Here is a 21,193-nt window from a genome sequence, read left to right on the forward strand (position 1 = left end):
ACTAACCCAGCATACATATGTACAAATATTAAGAATCAACATAATCTTAAAGACTAAAACCACGTTTGCACATGCATTAATCTACAATAAATCGTCAATATTTAATATACGGGTTTATATATGTTCCATCGGAATACTAGATTATTTTCTGTCAAACTATCATGTTTCTCTTTTATTTTGCGCTTTAAATTAGAGATTAAGCTCTCGAAGTTGAACGTTTTCTACGAAAAGCCTCGCATCTCTAAAATGTGTTCATATTATCTAACCGATTATCGAAGGGAAACATTTATATGGGAGATATTGTTACATAATTAACGATTAGGCATTAAGTACGAAAATCTCGTTATATATAAACTAGGTCTAAGTTTGCACCATCTATAGTTACACTGGCCAACATTTTATTTGAAAGATCACAAATCTGTGGTATATCGTAGACACAAAAATATTTGACGTTTAACCGGTTTTTCATCTCCACCGATATCTCCAAAACTGGTTTTCGGATACCGATAAAAACTAACACAAATATAACTCAAACATATATGTCTCAACACCCAACACGATAATTGGTGAATAAGTGTTTAAATAAATGTAAAATGCCACTTATATTTATATATATATTTTGGATATTTTGGCTTTAGGTTTTGGGTGCATAAAATCTCGAAAAGCTGGTATAAATTAACTCCAAATTGTTTTGCAAGGATTCTAAAAAACATTCTTTTCTGTGAATTCATATTTAAAAAAAATTGATTTTTTCTTCATAGAGTCAAACGTTTGGTGGATTTGGAAATAGATAAAGAAAAACAGAAAAAAAATACAAACCATTCAAAATAATCACATAAATAAAACAACAAAATGTGCGTAGAATAAAACTTTATTATAATGTATATATAAAATAAAAACATTAAATTATATGTATGTAATAAATTTAAAAAATAGTATTATATGTATTAATATATGTATATAATATATGTATAATTCCAGCTAATTTATAAAAAAATACATAATTCTTGTAAATAAACGGCAAAAAAAAAAAAAAATTATTTCAACTTGCTTCGTTATGCTTTTACTTTACACACTAGTTTTAATTTGCTTATTTGTTGCTTCACAATTTTCACAGCATAAAATATTTAACTATCAACTAATTTATAATTCTAATAAGATAATTTTGGATTTTCTGCTAATTAATTAAATTTCTTAAACTGAAAAAAAAAAAAATAATAATAATAATAATAATAAAGAGGGTACGTGTGTTTTAAGTGTATATGTATGCTTTTGCTAATTGCTGTATGCGTCTATAAATTTTTAAATTATTGTTGAATTAAATAACAAAACACTGTGATGTGCGCTAATACAATTGAATAAACTATTTAAAAAAAGGTAAGTGGGTAAAAAGGTCAGTTTGGTTTTTATTTTGTATTTTGGCAATTTTCTTTGTTTTTTTTGGGAATACTTGTTACTGTAAAAAAATTATATGTAGCTGCCTTCGCAAAATATAACTGTTTTAAACTATACTTGTTTGTATGTATGTACATATATAATGACAAAAATAATTGATTTACGTAAAAAAGGTAGATATGTTTGTAACGCTTAAAGTTGGCAGTGTAGTTGGATTTTGTAATTGAATTTAATTTGAGCAAAAACGAGAAACGGATTAGTCAATGAGTAGTCATTACGAGGTATAAGGCTAGTTACTAATAGTTTGTTAATCGTTTTTTCACTGCGACAGTCATAGGTGTATAGGTGATCGTGTATGTAGAAATTAAATCTTGAAGGATTTTCAATAATTTTTATATATATATATATATGTATATCGAAATTTAATTACTTAAAATGCTTTAGGTATCTATAAGGAAGCACCGAAAGCTGTTTTTAATTTATGGGATTACTTTTACTTCTATGAACTAACTAATGTTTAACGATCGCGATGATCTATTTTGTGAGGTAAAATCATTAAATTGCCAGTGCGACCGGTTTTTTTTTATGCATTCCAGTGGTGACAAATTATCGTTGGCACCATCAATATTGTGGCAAATCTTAGCAACTTGACACACCACTATGCCGGTAGTATATATGTACATATATCATGCATAACCAAAGCAGCAATGTCAGCAGATGAGACAGCAAGCAGCCTATACGGCATTATACACACACGTACACAGCAACTGTGCTCTCAGTTGACAGTACTCACATATATCCATAGATGACAGTGAATATAAGATGTAGAGATTTGGGAGAACTAAATAAGCAACTAACTGAGAAGGCTGTTCGCAAAAATTTTAAACCCTGAGAGAAATAGGCGAACGCAGCACGTGAAAGCATAAAAGCAGTGCAGTCTGGAAAAGTGTTTACTACTTTGATTGTGGTAGTTCAGTGATTAGAACGATAATAGAAGGCAAGGAATAATTAAGAACCCTTGAAATTTTTAATAATATTTATTACGTGCCAAGCCGAAGTGATAATGAATGCGTGGGTAAGTAGAAACGAGTGACAAGTCGATAATCCAAAGATTTAAAAGATGACTTTGAAGAAACTCTTGCTCGAAAAAAAGCGGGGCACATGAAACCGAGAGCAATCAAAATAAAATGAACTTGTAGAGATATTACCACCGTGGTGTGATGGTAGCGTGCTCCGCCTATCACACCGTATGCCCTGGGTTCAACTCCCGGGCAAAGCAACATCAAAATTTTAGAAATAAGATTTTTCAATTAGAAGAAAATTTTTCTAAGCGGGGTTGGCCCTTCGGCAGTGTCTGGCAAGCGCTCCGATTGTATTTCTGCCATGAAAAGCCCTCAGTGAAAACTCATCTGCCTTGCAGATGCCGTTCGGAGTCGGCATAAAACATGTAGGTCCCGTCCGGCCAATTTGTAGGGAAAAATCAAGAGGAGCACGACGCAAATTGGAAGAGAAGCTCGGCCTTAGATCTCTTCGGAGGTTATCGCGCCTTACATTTATTTATTTTTTTTTATTTGTAATATTTTACTACTATTGTTAGAAAATAAAGTTACGTCTTACTACGTTACTGCGCGGGTTTATTGTATTTTTTCAGTAATTCAACAGAGAGCATATGTAATAACGTACAAAATCTAGCTAAGGCAATAAATAGGTAGCATGGTTGTGCCTGAACTATAGATGTCGGGTTTTGGTAGTGCGTGGATTTTAGATAGTCGCGATTTAGCCGTGATTGGTGCGTATTTCGGGATTATGCTATACACCCAAGTTAAAGAGAAATTATAGAACTCGTTGTGTTTATCGACAGCGTCGATGGTATTGCATATGGACTTCATTGCGCAGAAAAATTTCTGGTATTTTTTTTCGCAAAAATAGCGTAGATCGGAAAAGCTTGCATATCAAGATTTCGCATATGGTCAAGAGGATCGATGATACGTATTTTGATAAACATACTAGATTATTTAAAAATCCTAGTCAATGGAATAACAAATGGTTCGGAGGTAGTTTTATCCGTGGAATAAAAATTTTTGAAATCTTTAGATACACCTAGTTTCTTCATAATCTGGACTTAAATGTGCTGAAATATAGCTCTTTGGCTAAATATGGACTTCTTTAAATCAAAAATTTAATATAACATATATAAACCGATGCTCACGCTTGGAGTGAACATATTGTTTTCTATATTCGCATCCACCTGACACATCCAAATATAATTTGCAACAATCGATATTTCACCACCACTAATGCATTGTATAAGAAACGATCATTGCATAAGGGAAGGGCCAAATTTAATAAAATATTTTTTTGGTTTGATCGTTTGAGCTTTTAAATATTTAAAAAAAAAATTTTATCTTGAGGGGTGAAATTTGGTACTTACAAAAAGAGAAAGAGAAGTACTTACAAAGGATCATCACTATGCCTACGAATATGTTTCTTATATTGAATTCAAGCAAAAGTATGAAAAGTTGTTTTTATAAACTAGTTTTTAAATATTTAAATTATTATATCACAATACGGACATTGAACACTTTATGTAGAATAAAAAAAAAAAAAAAACAAAAAATCTAGATTGAACATACTCGTAAAATTAAGAATTATTATTTGAAAGTAAGAGAAACAAGTTAGATATATGACCTATTTCTTGGAAAGTGCGAGAGTCCTTTTGTTTGAAGGTGTTTCTAATGAAAATCTGAGATTTCCTTATTTCGTTAATATATACGAAAAAAATAAATTCCTGAAGATATTGTTTTGCAATAAAATATTTCTATTAAAAATACTTACATATTTCTTAAAAATATCTTTTCTTTTAAAACAATATTTATATTTTTGTAAACACTGTATATATTTTATAACCTACTTAAAAACTAACCCAATAGCTAAAATGCCTTCAGTAATTTTAACTTAAGAACTCGATATGCTAGTTTAAACTACATTTAAAGTTTAGTTACTTTGCTCGAAAATATAAAATTTTACTAGTCAGCTCAGTTAAAACGACAGGAGAGCCGGTTTAAACTCTTCTTAACTTTAACCGGAGTTTAAACTTGCACTCTAAAACCGTGCCCAACTTTAGGTAATACCGACACTGACAAAAATTAAAAAAAAATTTAATAAGACAGTTTTTCAAACAGGTATTCAATAAAAAAGTAAAAATAAAATATTGTTTAAAACATAGATCCCGGCGTAAAAAAATAATGATAGAAAGTTAATTTCGACTTAGCAAGCTCGCTCGGATCAAAGCAGCGCCTGTTTAGCGTTTGATACATAAGTATATTGAATCATTTGAAATGTGATTTGGTCCTAAAATCTGGTTAATCTTGAAATATATGTCGCTTGCCTTTAGTTGTATAATTTTTTGTTTTGAATTTTAAAATAATCACCAAAATCAAGTTTTTTTATTTTTTCATTAACTGTGTGTAAAAGTTCATCAGCATCTTAAAATAGTTGCATTGTACGATGTATACGATGCCGAAGAAGCCATCTAATATCTTGGCAGCACCCGATAAAAAAATTTTAAAATAAAAAAACCGTATACATATTTAATAATTGTATAAGCTTATACTCAAACTTAAACATTTAAAATAACCATAGTTAAAACTAATCATTAAATTGAGATTATTAAAATAAAAGCTAGTGAGAGCAAATAAAAAAGTAATATAAAAACCTACTTAAAAAAAAATAGAGAATCTACTTTTTTACCTGAACTCCTGAATTATTTTTGTGTTGTTGTTTTCCTTCTGTTATAATCTTTGCATTTTATTACGAAATTATTATTTTGTGTTTGTCTGCACCCACTTTCGTTTATGATTCTTTTTTTATGCATACATTTGCTTCCTGTGCTTTTTTGTTTTCATATTAAATTAATGAGGTACTCTTACAATTTGGCACAGTGAAAGATTTCCTTCTATCCATCATTTTCTAATCGCTTTCTTCCACATTTTCACGCTGCATGAATGTTTTTTAATTTAGTTTTAATTTACTTAGATGCCTGTTTTTTATTTGTTTGTGCTTTTTTCTTATATGTAAATGGTACGGACATATTTTATTAGCGCACTTCACAGCTGGCTCGTTAACTCGTTAGTTGTTAGTATACAGTTATTTATTAATTGGTTGCTTTGTTTTAATGAAATTATCGAATGACATTTTATACTTAAAAATAAAATGCACAAAAAAAATTACCAACAACTGTGTAACGAACTAACGAACCAGTTGTGAATACCGCTTTATTTCTATTATTTCTTGTTACTTATGTACAGTTTTTCACTGCAAGCTTGAAGTTAGATAGCCAAGTTATACATATGTATCTTAACCAGATGAAGTGGCAACGGAGTTTGGTTAGCTTTAAACCTCGGCAAAATACGCACTGAGAAACCGTGCCTTAGATATGAAACAGACAGACACTTTACAGTACTAAACGTTATGTGCTCTTCTCACTGCTGGATAAAAACAAGCGAAGGGTTTCCAGTTGCCCACAGCAGACCGAGGCCAACACTTCACTCTACTATCATCTCTAAGCCGATGCTAAGCAGTGAATTGTATGCACATCAATAATTCAATCATTATGTCTACACATATGTACGTACACGCAGCAGAGAAGCAACGCACAAACACTAGCAGATATCTTATCTGAGATGCTCCCAAAAGTACGCAATTATAATTGGGGAAGTGTCGGTCACAAATACGCACGCATATGAGAGCTATACACGTGCATCTGTAGTTATAATTATATAGCTAAGTAAATTCTGGAAGAGCCTAGAAGTATGCAAACGAGAAATCACAGAGTATAAAAGGCCGCAACAGTAGAGCGCGACAATCAGTTTTGATTTAAGACGCATCTGGCGAGCAATAGTAGTGTTATTGTGAAGAACTTTAATAAAGATCATTTTGCATTATTGAATAGTGGAGTTATTTATTCAACAGTTTAGTGATTCGAACGTTAGTAGAAGAGTTTCAAATAAGGAGAATTGCAGTAAATTCGTTACAATACCCTTAAAATTATATATAAATATAATAAAAAAAAGTAAATAAATAAAAATAAGTTTCATTATAACCGGAGATTTTAATTAAATTCTTAACTTATATCTTTCGAACCAAGATTTCCGAGAGTAACCTTCACTTATTCAAAGAATAACTTGACCCTCAGCATATAGTTTAAAAAAAAAAAATGAACGTGAGGCCGACGGCGCTATCTACGAAGTCTTTAATTAATGTGACTTAACTTTAATGCGATGATTGAGTTTTTGAAATGTAAGAAGCATTGTGAATTCTTACAAGTGAATAATCATTTCATTCCTCTATTACCACAACTGCCTAATAACGGCTATCGCGAATGGTCAGAGAATTGCCTCTTTCATTTTCAGAATTTATTTATTAGAAAAAAATAAAATAACTAAAAAAAATTTTTTAAGTTAAGTGGTTTTATTGAAAGCAACACTTACATGAAGTAATAATATACTAAAAGCTAGAAAATAATTAGGTAGTCCTAGGTACTAGTCATCACACTCCTCATTAATCTAGGGCGTTGATCAGACAAATAAATAAAGCGTTGGACGCGTCAAATTTCTATTGATAGTCATAAGCAAGACCAACTGAACTTTAATAAGGTTATGCTACGCCTCACATTTTTATTTGTCTGTATTATGTGTTCCAAATATGGTCCAAATCGGACCACAAATACGATTTTTTTGAATATCTTGATGCTTGCGCCACCTAGCAGCGATTTTTTCATAGGCCTCTTTCTATTCATGTATGTATTATGTGTTCCAAAAATTAGCCAAATCGGACTACAAATACGATTTTTTTGAATATCTCGATCCTTGCGCCACCTAGCGGCGATTTTTTCATAGGTCGCTTTCTATTCATATATGTAGTATGTGTTCCAAATATGAACCAAATCGGACTACAAATACGATTTTTTGAAATATTTCGATGCATGCGCCATCTTGTCATCGGGTTCTGAACTATATTCCAACTTTCAAGCTTGTAGCTTATCGGAAAGTTACTTAAATTTCAATTACAAAATTCTGTTCGCCCGGCCTTTCAAGTCAAGCTAAATAAAACCGTTTAAAAACGAGCATTCAGTTAAGCAAATGTTTTGAAATATGTAAATAATACAATATTACAGTCATTTCGAAAATGTTTTAATAAAAGTATTGAGCAAATGCCTAAAGTATTCGAACAGTAATTTGACTGGTGACCCTGGCTGTTCACTATTGTACTGCCGCCGAGGAGGGTCACTCCAAGAGTGGTGTATTTGCTGTATCATATATAGGTCCCATGTAATTCTAGTTAAACGAACAGGACCAGGCACTGCCTCCACGGTCAAAAATATTAAAGCGGTGAAGTGACTGGCGCCGGTTTAAATATGCGGGGCCCTTCTCCCAACACCAAATACAATTCTGAATTAATTTTTAAGTAAGGAAAAATTATGACATCCCGTGCGGCAATTAGGCTTCAAGCCGCATGACGTAGAAGAATCATGAATACAACAGCATTATGGAATTAGACTTCGTCTCAAGTAGAACAAACTACAGAGCATTAGCCTCAAACATGTCCTCAGTGTATAAAATTAAAGGAGTCGCTCCTGATGATACTGTCAGCGAAACGAGCAAAATCTTTTATTCAAACCAAAATTATTGGACAAGTATACAAAAAGTTTACGTGATCCAAATCCAGTAGCTTTGCATATAACTAATATTTGATAAAAATTCAGCCCAATAGAAATTTCGAATTTTCGAAGTGAGCTGTTTTGCAATTGAAATTTCGTTGCGCATTACTTTTTGTTTAACAAATTTAAAAGTTTTGCATTTCATATGGTATTCACTGAAATGAGTAATGAACTGGAGCCACAGCAACATCAACAGAGGAGCATAAGAAGAAGACGGCGGGGTAACAAAAATCCGCTGCAGTTGCCTGTTTCCATTCAGCAAAGAAATTTTCTGACAGCCAAGTCGAGTTGAACTCGTCTTTCGTCATATGCCAAAATCTATTTAAGCATTCTTAAAAAAATCCTTGCGCAATTTATGGATGGCTGCATCAAATATACCAAGAGCTCTTCCGTTGCTTATGATATACTTTTCGACTTAAAATAAAGAATTTTGTGGTAGAATGTACATATTTTAGCACAAATTTCTACAAATAAGTGTTCTTTCTTAAAAGAACCAATTTACTTTAACTATTTTGATGCATTCCCGTTAATTTAACAACTGAAAAAACTCCTAAGAAATAGCAGACAAATCTCCCTCTCACTCACATTCATAATACCTACTTTTCTCTCATAACCGGTTTCCGCTTTTTCGAACATTGTTCAGAATAAGAGGAAAGGGAGAAGTGAAAAAACTCAAGGAAGTTTTGTTTAGAATTGGGCTGATTATGTGTGCCAGAGCATTTTTGCCTACTGCTACACCGATCCTTGGCGCTTACGAACTGAATATGCAAATAATACAAAAAGTTTGCATAGATACAAATGTTGAAATGATCTAAGTTGTATAATATTCTGAAGAAATTCAAAATGGTAAAGACCCCCAAATAGTAATTAAAAAAAAAGGTTCTAAAAATCTATTTTTAGGACTTTATTTGAAAAGTTATATAAAATAAGGTCTCTACCCTGAAGTGTCATCTACAACTCCATGAGTTTCCTTTAAGACCTCGGCGCATGCACGGATTTTACCACGTCTTACCTATGTAAAATAATCAGATGACTAATGAGTTCTTTACGGTCTAAACAGTTATCAAAGTTTAACGTTTAGTAATGCATTGTGTCGGTTTGTTGGTACTTTTTCTATCATCTTCAGATCTCCACTATGCTTTCTATTTTATATTTAATTTTATTTGTATACATCTTTTATTCATTTCGCTATTCTCTTTATTATTACTGTTAGTTTTTAAACACCAATATATTTGTGAAATACATCTTAAAATTTTGTGTCCATAGTTAAATGTTTCAAATAATTGTGCATGTTTTGCAATTTACTTAGTTTTTGTTAAAAATAAGTATTTGCTGTTTTATGTTTCTATGTTCTAATGTACTTTTTTTTGCCTATTTGTTGCTTTTATTATTTAAATTTTATTCATTTCTATGAAACTACTATTTAGTTGTAATTCGATGTTTTCGGTTTTGTGTTTTGTTATACACCTTTTGCATTTACTTTGTTTGTAGTTGTTTTCTTAAATGTTTTTATATTTATGTTTTTTGCAGTACGTAGTTTTGATTTGTTTGTTTATTTACTGTTTTATACTTAAGTAAACTTTGTTGTTTTTGTCCTGGTTGTATTTGTATTTGTGCTCACAACAAATAGTTACGAATTAAGAAAATAAATCCATGTACATAGGTACATGTATAATTGTTATTATTACAATCGGTAAAAAACATAACTTTAAAACTACTGATATACAGATATATATGAATAAAAAATAAAAATAAAAAAAAAATTAAATTTTCTATTGCATTTATGTTGGGTTTATTACTTTGTTTATATGTATAACTCTTTTTATTTGTTTGTTTAGCTAACGGTAATTATCAATATTTTGCTATGTTTTCATTTGCTATTATATTTTATTTGTTTGCTTCAATGTAAAATCACAGTTATTTGCTGTTGTTGTCGTTGGTTATGCTATTGTATATACGCTATATTTTGCGTTATTTAAAATATTTTTTTGCATTGTTAAATATAATTGTAAAATAACATAATATTTATATGTAAAGAAATGAACAGTAAAGTTAAAAATATATTATTAAAAACTATTATATTTACACGTATTTATTATTGGGCCGGTGGTGTTATTCATGTGTAAAAATATATATTTTTAAATGAAGCTATTTAAAAACTAAATCTTGTATGTATATATAATAATATAAATTCTATTGTTTAATTTTAACATTTGTATATATGTTTGTTTATATTGTTATTGAAATAAATTTTGCTATTGTTACTATTTAATATTTTTTACAATTGTTTTTATTTCTTGTTTTTTTTTTCTTGTTTGGATAAAAATATATTTGTTTGTTTATTGTTTGCTGCTGTAGAAATTATTGTTTAAAAACTAAAAATTTGTATTATAAATATAATCTGCTATAGCCATTTTAATCAGCTCATTGCTATTTTAGATACACTTTATTCTCTAGCATTATAAGATTTCGCAAATGAAAACCAATTTTTTTAGTATTACTAATAAATTTATTTACTTATACCATATATGTATATGGAAAAAATTGTATTTCATTCAATGCTTCCTTTTCATTTCAAAACAAGGGGCAATTTTGGCAGAACATGATGGAATGGGAACGTATAGCACACCATTGGAAACCTGCCAAGAATTAACCAATTCCAAGCCCAATAGAATAGGCAAAGTTATACAAAATTGTAGGTACCGGTTGTATATAATTAAAATATATTTAATATAACTGTAATTTTGAATATTTTAACTCTTTTTTTTCCATTACAGTTTAATTAACCCAGATATGCCGAACGTATTACATGTAGTACACCTGTTATTTTCAAAATATTTCGTAAACAACCTATCGCTGTGCTACTGTACAAAACCGGCATCATAGTTGGCTTTGAAAACAATTCTGTTGCAATTCCTTGATTGCCTTTTTCTGTAATATTTTATGTTAAAAGAACGGTATTAAAAAAATTGTGGAAATTGTTTCACCAGGAGGTCCATCGGCATATCTGGGTTAAAACTATTTTATTTACAAAAATATTTTAGATTTAATTCACATGAAATTTATTTTATTAAACTTAGATTATAAAAGATATTTTATTAACTGACAATATTTTCATTTTTTTTGATATTTAACAATAAACAATCTAATAACAATAAATTTAAAATATTTTGATTATTTTTGATTTTTTTTTTGAATTTTTTGATTATTTTTAATTATTTTTCTACTTTGTTGAAAGAAAAATTCTCGTTTGTTGCATGCACGGAATAATTTCTACATACAAGTACATTTTAGGATGCAATATTAAATCGTTACCGCTTATCGAGGCAAATATATACATGCAACATATAGGGCGAATGGTATATGAGCGTTGATCTAAACATATGTCTCAAAACCAAATTTGACAAGGGATGACGGAAAATCGTTCCAATATACATCATTATTCTCCGGTAAGTATATACACGTGCATAATTTGCTACACTCATTATATAAAGTAATAACGAGCCTCTAGTTCATCCTTAAGTCAAGCCAATTTTGTTTTGTATACAAAATTAATATATCCACTATTTTGGATTACGTTATGGCTATACACTAGGGCGGGTCGATTTAAAATCGCTCATTGCTCTGTGAAAATCGTATTCTAGGGATCAAAATAAGAAACTTTGCCGAAGGAACCATACCTCTAAAACGAATTCTGATGTCCCCCCCTTTGGGTCGAACTTTTGGGTAGGGGCAATTTCAATTCTACCTGCCGTGTCTTGTGGTGGCTTAAAAAAACAACACAAGCAATTTTACGATCTGCAATTGTGTCACAGTGATACCTTCATTTTTTTTAAACGGTTGAATAAAAAACCCACACAACTATGTTTACGACATGCAAATGCATCACAGTGATGCCTTGGTTTTAAAAGGGTGTTGTAAAAATGCTAATTTCTAATAATTTTTTTAAATTTCTTTTCTATTACTAAATTAAATTTATTTTTTCATTTACATATGTTCTGACTAAATAAATTTCTAAAGAGAAAAATAAACTCCCAAAAGAAAAAACATAGGCAATTCAAAGTGGGATTTTTCAAAATTTGCCCCTACGACCCAAAGGGGGGACATCAGAATTCATTTTAGAGGTATGGTTCCTTCGGCAAAATTTCTTATTTTGATCCCCAGAATATGATTTTCACAGAGCAATGGGCGATTTTTTTGCCTCCCCACAAATCGACCCGGCCTACTATGCACTGATTGTTTTGTACATACAAGTACATTGGAGGTTGTACCGGTATATCGTGAGCGCTTATCTAGACATATGGGTACATATGTATGTACATACCCACCTACAAATTATCGTGTCTATAAGTGTGTCCGATGAATACCTGGGGGTGCGTATGGTTTTATGACAAAATAATATGAGCAAACAATATGTATGAGCAATACTACTTAGGTTGATGGTTGATAGCTTCACTACCAACTGGAGTGACCCTCTTAGTTGTCATTCATCATCATGATTAGTTGTCTAACCAAAAGTTGTTATATCCCAGATAAATGTATTAACATATGTCCATGTACATTAGATTAAAACTTCTTTTTATTTCCTTATGATTACGTCTAGGATATTTTCTATAAAATCTTAAGTTTTGCATAGTGAGCCATGTTTTTAGTATTAACAACGGAAATTACAGAAAAGTGAGGTTTCGTCCCAATCTAATGTACATGCTCAATGGTACAGTTGGAAAATGTAAGCCTTAGTAATTTCATGTTCTTTTTTATTAATTTTATATATATGTGTTTTTGTAAAAATAAAAATTGCACAAGTTGATGTTTTACAAGGAAGTAATGATGTTATGAAATGTGTATCTAATTAATAATTATTTGCATCAATTAAAAATTGTTTAATTAAATTAACATTGCCAAAAATAACGATATTTCGATGGAAATCAAAACATAAAAGAAAGTAAAATAAGAGGTATTTATGTATATTCATTATCTAAAAGTTGTTTTAGTCATTATAACAAATTTGCATTTGCTTTCAATAAAGTTAAAGCTTCGAATGAAACGTCCGACAAAGACTGACGCCGTGGAGGATTTATAATTCCTGCAAAGGAAAATAGCCGCTCAACAGGAGCAGAAGAAGTTAAAGGCGTGTTGAAGAGTTTTGCAGTTTCTTTCAACGCACTTCGTGTTTCCAAATGTCCATGCTAGTATATGAATCACCCAGATAGCTAGACAGTTCATTTTGTACCAAATTTTCCAGCCCATCTTTTGTTGGAGAGCATTGCCCCACACTGGCGATGATATGAAACCAATATTAGTAAAATAAAGCGAACAATATGATAAACTTTGATTACAAAACAATCAGTGCATAGCCATAACGTAATCCAAAATAGTGGATATATTAATTTTGTATAAAAAACAAAATTGGCTTGACTTAAGGATGATCCATAGAGGATCGTTATTATTTTATATAATGAGTGTAGCAAATTAATCACGTGTATATACTTACCGGAGAATATGTCTAGATCAACGCCCATATACCATTCGCCCTATATGTTGCACGTATATATTTGCCTCGATAAACGGTTAAGATTTAATATTGCATCCTAAAATGTACTTGTATGTAGAAATTGTTCCGTGCATGCAACAAACAAGAACTTTTATTTCAACAAAGCGGAAAAATAATCAAAAGTAATCAAAAATAATCGAAAAAATCAAAAATAACCAAAGTAATCAAAAAGGCCTTTTTTGATTACTTTTGATTATTTTTGATTTTTTTCAATAATCGGAAAAAATCATGATTTTTTTTTTGATTATTTTTTTAACTAATTGAAAAGTAATCATTAAAAATAGAAAATAATGGCAGGTAATCATTAAATGGCGTTTAAAGAAAATAAGCAATGGAACAGCTAATCATTACCATTAGTAATCATTATTTAACTGGTCTGCATAAATAACCCTACATCTACTACTTATTAAAAAAACATGGAGTAAGGAATTTACAACTGAACTGCTTATTTTGATTTCGAAAGTTCCATACGTCTACTATTTTCCCAAATGAACATTTTTTTATTATAATACAGTTTTTTAAATAAAGGAACAATAATGGTTTTCATATATTTGGTATAAGCAAATGACACTATTAACATTATCACACAAAATATATTTTCATTTGCAAAATCTTGTAATGCTAGGGAACAGGCCTACCATAACTATTATTTTATCCATAAGTGTAAATAGTTGATTCACAAAAAATATGAACTAACTTTTAAATTATTGTTGTTTTGTTTGCAAATAAATGAACACAAGAGAGTGAAGGTTTGCTGTGAAAAAAAAAATTTAATTAAAAATTTCTTATTGCTCATGTTAATAATTTTATTTAACTTTATAAATTTTATTTGTTATTTAGTTTAGATAATTTTATTTCGTTATCTTCTTTTTATCTATTCCGGTTCATTTTGTTCTTTCGCCAGTGTATGTTTAAATTAAAACGAATTCTGAAGATGCGAATACCGTATACGATGGCCATATTATTTAATTAGAATTTTTTTTTAATATTGCTAGTACGTATTTTTATAGCCTACATACAGTGGCGTTTTTGTGGTTTATTCTATTTTAGCTTTCAATCATTGAGGTCTTGTTTATAGGTGAGTATTTTTTTATCCAAATATTCAAAAGTAAATAGGTATGTTTACACATTTAAATTTTTTTACTTAATTAAACTTTCTTGAAGATTAAAAAAAAATAAATGTAAGGCGCGATAACCTCCGAAGAGATCTAAGGCCGAGCTTCTCTTCCAATTTGCGTCGTGCTCCTCTTGATTTTCCCTACAAATTGGCCGGACGGGACCTACATGTTTTATGCCGACTCCGAACGGCATCTGCAAAGCAGATGAGTTTTCACTGAGAGCTTTTCATGGCAGAAATACACCCGGAGTGCTTGCCAAACACTGCCGAGGGGCGACCCCGCTTAGAAAACTTTTCTTCTAATTGAAAAATCTTATTTCTAAAATTTTGATGTTGCTTTGCCCGGGAGTTGAACCCAGGGCATACGGTGTGATAGGCGGAGCACGCTACCCATCACACCACGGAGCACGCCAAAGAAGATTAAAAAATATATTTAAAGCTATAGAAAAGCTTCAACCCTTTATTTTCATTTTACCTTTTTGGGGCATATTGTATGAAACCAATAAAGTTTTCACCACAACTTTAGAGTAAAGCCTAACTTTTCCAAATTCATAATGCACAAGAAGGATTTTTTTCATATCTTTCAAGGAAACTTTTGTTATAACTGGTTCCGATATTAGAGGACATTTTCCTTCGCGTGGCCTAAGAGCTTCAACAGATTCGATCATCAAATCCTTGTTTGATGTGAGTGTCATCTTTCTCATCACCTTCGGCTTTAAAAATTTATATTTTCACATACATTTACATGTCTTGAATAGACTAACACGATAAGATCGAAACAATTGTCACAATATCCTTCCTGAGATATTTTTATTTGGTCCTTCATTCACTTTTCACTCATACGACCAATTTCAAAATAATACAGATAGCTGACAATCTTCTGACATTGTGGCAATTTTAGGTAAACTTAAGATATTTGCTTATTATTCATTTGATGTGTAGTTTCTTTTAGATCTTATGGACCTATGCGGCCCATTCCATTTCTTGTATTCACATTCGTTCAACCAAAGTCTTCTTGGGAAACCAGGGGTGCAATGGAACCCCCATATTAATCTAGTGAATCAGAGAAATAGGTTTATGCGAGACGGGAATTGTTCTAAAACTCTTGAAAGTACAGCTTTACAAATAAAGAAAAACTTCTTGAAATAAATTATAAAACACCTTTTGGTGAAAGACGACCTTTTAAATAAAGTAAAGGTGGTCACCGTTAGTGTAGTACAACAATTTTTTGTTTAAAATACAAATATACCGGCATTGAACATTAACAATTATATCACAATGTTATTTTTTTGTTTTATATTTTTCTTTTTCACTGCATTTGCTTTATTTTATTTGGCTTTTTAATTAATTTTTATTTTATTGTTTATTTTTTTTAAATTTGGTTTAATCGAGCTAATTTTTTTACTTATTTTAAGTTAGTTGGAATTAGCTATTGTGTTTGGCTTCAAATTTTTGAAGTTGTTTTATCTGACATAACAAAAATTTGTATTGCATTACATTTTATTTTATTATTCTTTATTTTATTTAAATTTAATTTGATTTATTTTATTTAAATTTTTTTTTGTTTTATTGTATTTATTTGTTTTATTTACTTTATTTTTTTTTTGTTTTATTTTATATCATTATATTTTATGCGCTCTTATTTAAATTTATTTTATTTTGTTTTATTTTATTTTACATTTTTATTTTGTTTTATTATGTTTCATATTTTACTTTATTTTATCTGATTTTTTTCTTTATTTTATTGTCTTTTATTTTATTTTATTTTATTAATGCTTATTTTATTTATTTATTTAGTTTAATTTTATTTTATTTTTGTGTATATGTTTTTATAGTATTTCACTGTATTTTGTTTGAATTTATTAAGTTTCATTTTATCTAATTGTTTTTTTATCTTATTTTATTTTACTTAATTTAGTTTTATTTTGTTTAATTTAATTTTATTGTATTTTATATAGTTTTTTTTTAGTCTATATTATTTAATTAATTTTATTTCATAAAGTTTAGGATAGGAGCTAAGATAAGCTAAATAATTTTGTATCCTATTTGATTAATTTTTTTCTATTTTGTTTATTGTGCTTTATATTATTTAATTTTTTTTGTTTAAATTGTTTTTATAATTATTACAACTAATTTTTTATATTACTTTTCTTTTTTACTTTATCATACATGTTTTTATACATATATAATTTATGTTAATTTAGTTCTTTTTTTTTTTAATTATTAAAAATAACTGAACACATGAAAGAATAATTTTTGTTAGACAAAAACTTAGTAAAAAAATTTGCTACTTTTCTTGTTTGTAGCTAATAGCCTGATGAACACAAAATAGGGGGAACGAAGCTGTAATAAAATTGTATATGTAGTACCTCGATCTATAGATAACTTTTTTCTATTTTCAGTTAATACTTAATTTGGTTGTTTTACTTGTATTTTATGATAGCTGCTCTTTAGGCTGTTACTTTGTTTTAATGTTATTTTTTTGATTTTGTTTCTTAATTGCATATTTTCTCTTGATTGTTGTTGTTTATTTTGAAACCCAATCTGTTCTGCTATTGTACTCCTTTGGCTTTTATACAATACATAGTTTATAGCAATGAGTTTTATAATTATATGAATTAGAAAGTTACTAAGTTCTTGCAGTTCCTTCTTTTTCTTGTTTACAATTATTCTACGATTTTTTTTTCATTCTGCATTAATGCTTGCAGATTTGCCTCATTGTTCGGACTTTCATATTAACCTCATAAACTAAATAACTTATTAACACTATTGGCTGTGATGTTTTCTTCTATTGTAAAAACAAAAAATATATAATCTTAATTAAATGAGGTGTAAAATTATTGTTGCTTGTATGTAAAAAGTAATATTTAACTATTTATTATAAAAAAAAAAACAAAAATAAAACAAAAACCTCTGTTTGGCTTTGTAAGGTCTCTTTGCCTCGATTTCACTTAATTATTAAGCTGTTATTATAAAATTTAACTCAACACGTTTATATTATCAAATTAACTTTGTTGCTTTCTTTGCGAAACAAGCTTCCAATTATTTTTTGGTTGAAAATTTTTGTGCTTTTCCCTCATTTGTGGTGAATTGTAAAATAGCACTTTTCATATAAAGAAGAAAACAGTCGCCCGAAGAAGCGAAGAAGTTTTGATTGACTACCAATTTTATTTTATGAGAGAAATGGGGTACTTTCTATAAATACATCGCTTTGATGTATGTATATATTTTATAAAAATGTAAGATTAGAAGTGCATAAGAAAATACAGCCTCTATTAAGAATAATGTTCCGGGCAGTCTTTGTATTTCTTGTAGAATAAGTGTAAGACATATAGATGAAAGCAAATTTCACACTATAATATTCTATTAAGGAGTATGAAAATTTGCCTTTCATAATAGACTTGAGAGCGGGATTATTACTACTAAGGCGGCCGCCGTGGTGTGATGGTAGAGTGCTCGGCCTACCACACCGAAGATACTGGGCAAAGCAACATCAAAATTATTATTTATAAGTGGGGTCGCCCCTCGGCAGTGTTTGACAGAGCACGCCGAGTGTATTTCTGCCGTGAAAGACTCTCAGTGAAATGCCGTTCGGAGTCGGAATAAAACAAGTAGGTCCCCTCCCGCCAATTTGCAGGAAAAATTAAAAGGAGCGTGACGAAAATTGGAAGAGAAGCTCGACCTAAAATCTCTTCGGAGGTTATCACACATTACACTTATTTATTTTTAATTTTATTTATTCTCATGTCATCTGATGTCTTAGGGAAATCAAACTGCAACGTACTTATCAAAAGGCATGCTCGACATATTTTTAGCACCAGTTAATTCGAAAATCTTCTTACGGGACACTTTCAACTGCATAGTCAGAAGTTCACGGTTGGGTCTCATTTTATGTGTTTCTCTAGCGTGTATCGGGACTCCTTCTGAAGTTAGATATGAGAGAACAAAGTTAGTTATTTAATCTTACTCGAATCGATATCTAAATCCAGTATTTGGTGAGAAGCGCTTTTTCTTTCATTTGTGCATTTTTTTGGTATTAATTTTTCCTGCTGTATAGATATATGTGGTTGAAACACTCTACTCCATTTATCAAATTGTTACCTTTTCTTCAAAAAGCAAGTACTCAACCTTATAACACATGTTTTTATCAATGTTGCCTTCTGCACTTAATAATCTTGAGAGAAAAGCAAAGTTGCCTGAAATCGTTGAAGAGCTGCATACTCCGAAATCAGAAATAGAAAATGGAATTGTGTATAGGATATCTTTATGTTTATCTCAAAAACAAGATACTAAGTTTTATCTCTATTAAAATAATCCTAAATAACACCGAGAGAAATATCGCAGACGAAATCGACAAATGAAGTTTGTTGTTCGTGAATTAAAATAAATTTGTCGACTATTTGTCAAGAGAACAAATTTGTTTAGTCACTTCAGCAGAGATTGTTGGTCTCTGGTTAACAATATTCTTTAAAAATTACTGACTTTCAATCAATTCTATTGGGTTTTCTGTTAAAAGAACTGATTTCATAGATAAAATCAACAGAACAACAACTGTCAATATTATGCAAAAGCATCAGCAAATTTTAAAGAGAAACTTACTGCTTACTGTCACTACTTTGTTCTTACGATCATGGGGCCACAGAAATCTCTTTACTGTTATTCTAATGTTGTCAAAAACTGTTACAGTTTTTACAGTTTTTATTGTCATTCTAAGGGTGACAGTGATTACTGTTAAGTTAACAGAGCTGTAGCTTACGTATGAGGAACATTTTTGTTGATACCACTGTTGAAACAATCGATTCGGAATCAGCAATTCCCGCAAGGTTGATTCAACAGGTCTTTGCGATGTATAAAAATTGGCAGAAATCTGGGTTGATTTTTGCCCGCTTGTGCAACTAATCTCTTCTCTTTAAATAAAGTGACATTTTACAAAACAGTTCAGGATATTTAGATTTCAAGTATAGAGATAACAAAACTGTAAAAATGTTCACTGTGTCGCAGAAAACTTTTTCGAAGATTTTTAAAGCTAGCTAATTATAAAAATATTAAACTTTTTACATTTTTATTTAAAAGCTAATACCCGCATATTGAAATTATGAGCTAAATAAAATTCTATGCTATTTAACATCTCTTAAATTTTCAAATCCATTTAGCATTGCTTTCTAAAGAAAAAAAATTTCATATTGTAAAAAATCTACATTTATACTCTTACAAAAAATAAAAATTATGTGTTATAACCTGAATCCTTAAGTGGTGATAAGCATGTCCTCTTTTCTTCCTCTACACATACTATAAAGCAAAATTTCGCTCACGAAGACCTACCAAGATACGTAATGTGCGTAATAATTTTTCCAAAAACTGAAATATTGTGGCTTTGGAATTTGTTGCTGTTTTGTTATTATGAGCGTGCCAGCGTTTATATATTTATTTTATTTACATACATTAGTTAATTTTTTTGCACGCTTTTGCTGCAATCGATTTTGTATTTCTGTGTATCTGTGTATGTTTTCTTGTTTTACTTCTCGTATCTTGTTTTGTTATCAAGTGAGTTCTCTATTTTTATGTATATATTTTAAACTTATTCTAAATTTATTGCTGTGTTCCGTTCTCATTCTTCGTATTATTTTGCATTTCACAGCTTTCGTTTGCGGCAGTGGTTACCATAAAATTATACCACCAACTATGCTCCCACCAACGTTCGGATGGTTGTTCATTCTATTATCTGCGAAGGAGTCGTTGTCTCCTTCGCACCTCATCTCAGCGTGGTGCATTATGTATATGCGTGGTTAAATGTTTCGATAAATAATCGGCGCGTGCAAAACATTTGCCACAAGATTCGCAGTGATACGGCCTTTCCCCGGTATGTATGCGCAGATGTCGTGTGAGGTCCGATTTTCCACCGAAGGCGCGTCCACAAAAGAGGCACACAAATGGTCGTTCGCCGGTATGCTTGCGCACATGCAATTTTAAATTCTCTTTGGAGCGCACACATTTACCACAGAATGGACAAGCGAAACGGGAGGCTTGTGGGCTGAAAAATTGAAAATAAACATATACTTATATAAACTATAAGACATATCTAATTGAAACAGTTCCTTAGTGAGCGGGATGGTAACTAATAACAATGAATATGAATATACTGTAACACCGTTTACTCGAAAATATTGGGAGACCTTGATTTTAAACTTATTACTATTATGCAATTGAAAGAAGATGCTTCGAACAGAAAGTATTCTTGTCTGAACCCGACTATGAAAGCAGGCACGAAGGAGCGAGTGGCGCGATTTGTTGGACAGCCGAAACCTTTTGGACGGCAAAGCGCCGTAAGTAAGTAATACGAATACCTTCTAGTTACCTCGATTCAGAAAGCTCGTTTTGGTCGCTTTAATATAATCTCTATGTTAACTGC

General features: G+C 30.4%; 1 protein-coding gene across 17 annotated transcripts in view; it reads right to left on the reverse strand.

Moving 5' to 3' along the window:
* Positions 1-181: 181 nt before the first annotated feature.
* LOC137250593 (uncharacterized) overlaps positions 182-21,193 on the reverse strand; it is an 856,443-nt gene continuing 835,431 nt past the window's right edge. For all 17 annotated transcript variants that reach the window (XM_067783685.1, XM_067783688.1, XM_067783681.1 and 14 more), the window contains one exon: positions 182-20,815. In XM_067783685.1, coding sequence (XP_067639786.1) covers positions 20,542-20,815 — 274 coding nt within the window. In that variant the 3' untranslated portion in view covers positions 182-20,541. The remainder of the gene's footprint in view (positions 20,816-21,193) is intronic.

This window comes from Eurosta solidaginis, chromosome 4 (assembly GCF_040869045.1).
Source record: "Eurosta solidaginis isolate ZX-2024a chromosome 4, ASM4086904v1, whole genome shotgun sequence".
Taxonomy (NCBI): Eukaryota; Metazoa; Arthropoda; class Insecta; order Diptera; family Tephritidae; genus Eurosta; species Eurosta solidaginis.